We start from the raw sequence: 2,770 nt of genomic DNA on the forward strand, positions 1-2,770 counted from the left end.
ATATTGCCAAACTAGTTAGTGAATATAGCAAACTTTATTCAATAAGTCAAGTATTTACTCCCGGAAAATGTTTATGTATGATGATATATTGTTAACTTAGCTCACTATGGAAACAACGTCGGACATCTACAAACGCGTCCTGTATCCGATCTCAAAATGTGCCATTTGCACAATGTGTCATGTATGCAGCCCTTGTTTTGCACTTGCGCGCACGTCGCGGCACTTTGCGAGCGTCTACCGGCTCGGGCTGCATTTTACACCGAACATATAATATACGGTTCGAAACATCTATTTGCCGCCGAACGCCACCTCGCTCAAGTCGACCCAAGTCATACCGTCATATACCGTATACCACGGTATGATGTCAGCAAGGTATGACGGTATGAAAAAAATGATACCGCCCAAGCCTATCTGAGACCCATATTATATGCCTAAAAATAGCATGATAGGAAATCTTTAAGCTATAACTTGCTGGTTCTGGTCCTGGTCATCTGTGCATCCCCTGACTTTATATCCTCTTATCTTTCAGAGCTGCCATCCTTCCTGAAGACTCCCATGGATCTGACAATACGCACAGGGACTATGGCCAGGCTGGAGTGTGCTGCTGAAGGCCATCCATCACCCCAGATTGCCTGGAAGAAGGACGGAGGCACGGACTTCCCCGCCGCCCGGGAGCGCAGGATGCACGTGATGCCCGATGACGACATCTTCTTCATCGCTAACGTGAAGACTGAAGACATGGGAGTGTACAGCTGCACGGCTCAAAATGCAGCCGGCAGTCTGTCTGCAAACGCAACTCTCACCGTCCTGGGTGAGTCACATGATCAACAGTGCAAATTACTGATGTTTTTTTTCTACTGGGTCATTTCAGCTGAGTCATTGCGCTCAAATTGGCTGCTCATTTGTGTTTGTGAAATCATAACACATGCTCTGTTTTTGTGTTAACTCTTCTGCCATTTGAACTAATGTTGATCTAAATGCAAATGTTATTATACCATCGTCTACTTGCCAGCACTGTGAACTTGGAAATGTTTTGGGTACCCCAGCGTTTTATATTATTACAAACTGCCGGAAGTTAACTCAGACTGGGCAATTTCACACGATTAGCATAAATTAATTAGCATTATAGCTTATGCAGACAATAGTTAAAAAATGGTTTGGCCGAATTGGACAATTTTGAATTAGTTTTGGGGGTAATGAGGATTCCAAATGCATTTCTGTCATTTTCAGGATCAACAATGGCAATTTTAAGTGGTCATAATTTGTACTCTTGGTTGGCTGATTTTGACTACCATGAGTAGTTTTGCGACCATTGGATACAGAGAGCACCAGAGGAAAATGATTATCTCTACTGTGAACACTTGTTTTCAAATAAATAAGCAATCGGTTCAATCCAAATGATCCAGAAAAGGTTAGAAATGGGTTCAGCCTCCTCAATAACCCCTAAAACCAATCTTAATGAATGCTGATTAACACAAATGATGCTATATGTGTAAATTGCACCAGGCTGTTTCAATGTGCTTGGGACCCATACTATAGATTTGTAATATAAAACGTTGGGCTACTTACCATTTCCGGGTTCACAACAGGACTCTATGAGCTTGCAACTTGCCTACCATGTCCACGGAGAACTGAAATGTGTCTGGATGATATAATAACTGCTTCTGAGACTTTATTTAGCCATGTGCTGAGTCAACGAGTAGTTTTGCCATCAAGGCTTAAACACTTGTACTAAGAAACATTTTCTCCTTATAATAAACTTGAGACCATAGGCATCCAACTGGGATAATCAAAATCTATGAATCCTCTTCTCTTCCAGAAACTCCATACTTCATGCGGCTTTTAGAAGACAGAACCGTGGCCCGCGGTGAAACGGCCGTGCTCCAGTGTATCGCCGGAGGCAGCCCGGCCCCTCGTCTCAACTGGACCAAAGACGACGGGCCCCTGGTGCTCACCGAGCGCCACTTCTTTGCTGCAGCCAACCAGCTCCTCATCATAGTGGACGCTGGTCCTGCTGATGCTGGGAAATACACCTGCATCATGTCGAATACTCTGGGAACGGAACGTGGACACATCTACCTCGGTGTGTCCCCGTCACCAAACTGTGACACTGGCACCGGGTACGACCAAGACGGCTGGACCACCGTGGGCATCGTGGTGATCGTGGTGGTGTGCTGTGTGGTGGGCACCTCGCTGGTCTGGGTCATTGTCATCTATCACATGCGCAGGAAGAGCGAGGACTACAGTATCAGCAACACAGGTGAGCAGTTTAGACATTTGTGGTATCAAATAAACGAGCCTTATTTGAAGTTACAGAATAATGGTGGTGGTTTGAAAACCATGAAATGTGTCTTTGGAGAAGGATCTTTGTTGTGGGGATAAGACTATTTCACAGAACTCGATACCGTGTAACAAAATGTTTCTCCATCTGTTCCAGATGAGATGAATTTGCCAGCAGATATCCCCAGCTACCTGTCCTCCCAGGGAACTCTGTCAGAGCCGCAGGAAGGCTACAGTAACTCTGAGGCCGGCAGCCACCAGCAGCTCATGCCTCCGCTCTCCAACGGATACGCCCATAAGGGCACAGATGGTGAGAAATCTGCCTTTAGATGTGGGGTTTTGAAGATATTGGACTCTGTAACAAAAATATTTAGTCTCAGAAACATGGCTGGGGCCCCTTTCTATTTTCTCACATTTAGAAATATTCATTTCGTGAAATCTTTAACAAGCTGTGTTCGTCACGATAAGATAATTATGGCATTCCCTTGAC

General features: G+C 44.9%; 1 protein-coding gene across 1 annotated transcript; it reads left to right on the forward strand.

Annotated features, from left to right (window-relative positions):
* Window positions 1-523: 523 nt before the first annotated feature.
* LOC104943753 (leucine-rich repeats and immunoglobulin-like domains protein 2) lies at window positions 524-2,590 on the forward strand (the record flags this gene model as incomplete). The annotated part of the gene is made up of 3 exons (XM_010769219.1): window positions 524-811; window positions 1,820-2,260; window positions 2,438-2,590. Coding segments are annotated over exons 1-3 (850 nt in total), but the record flags the coding sequence as incomplete, so codon positions are not given.
* Between the last annotated feature and the right edge of the window lie 180 nt (window positions 2,591-2,770).

The sequence above is a fragment of the Notothenia coriiceps genome, unplaced genomic scaffold (assembly GCF_000735185.1).
Source record: "Notothenia coriiceps isolate Sejong01 unplaced genomic scaffold, NC01 NC01_scaffold00006714, whole genome shotgun sequence".
In the NCBI taxonomy this organism is placed as follows: domain Eukaryota; kingdom Metazoa; phylum Chordata; class Actinopteri; order Perciformes; family Nototheniidae; genus Notothenia; species Notothenia coriiceps.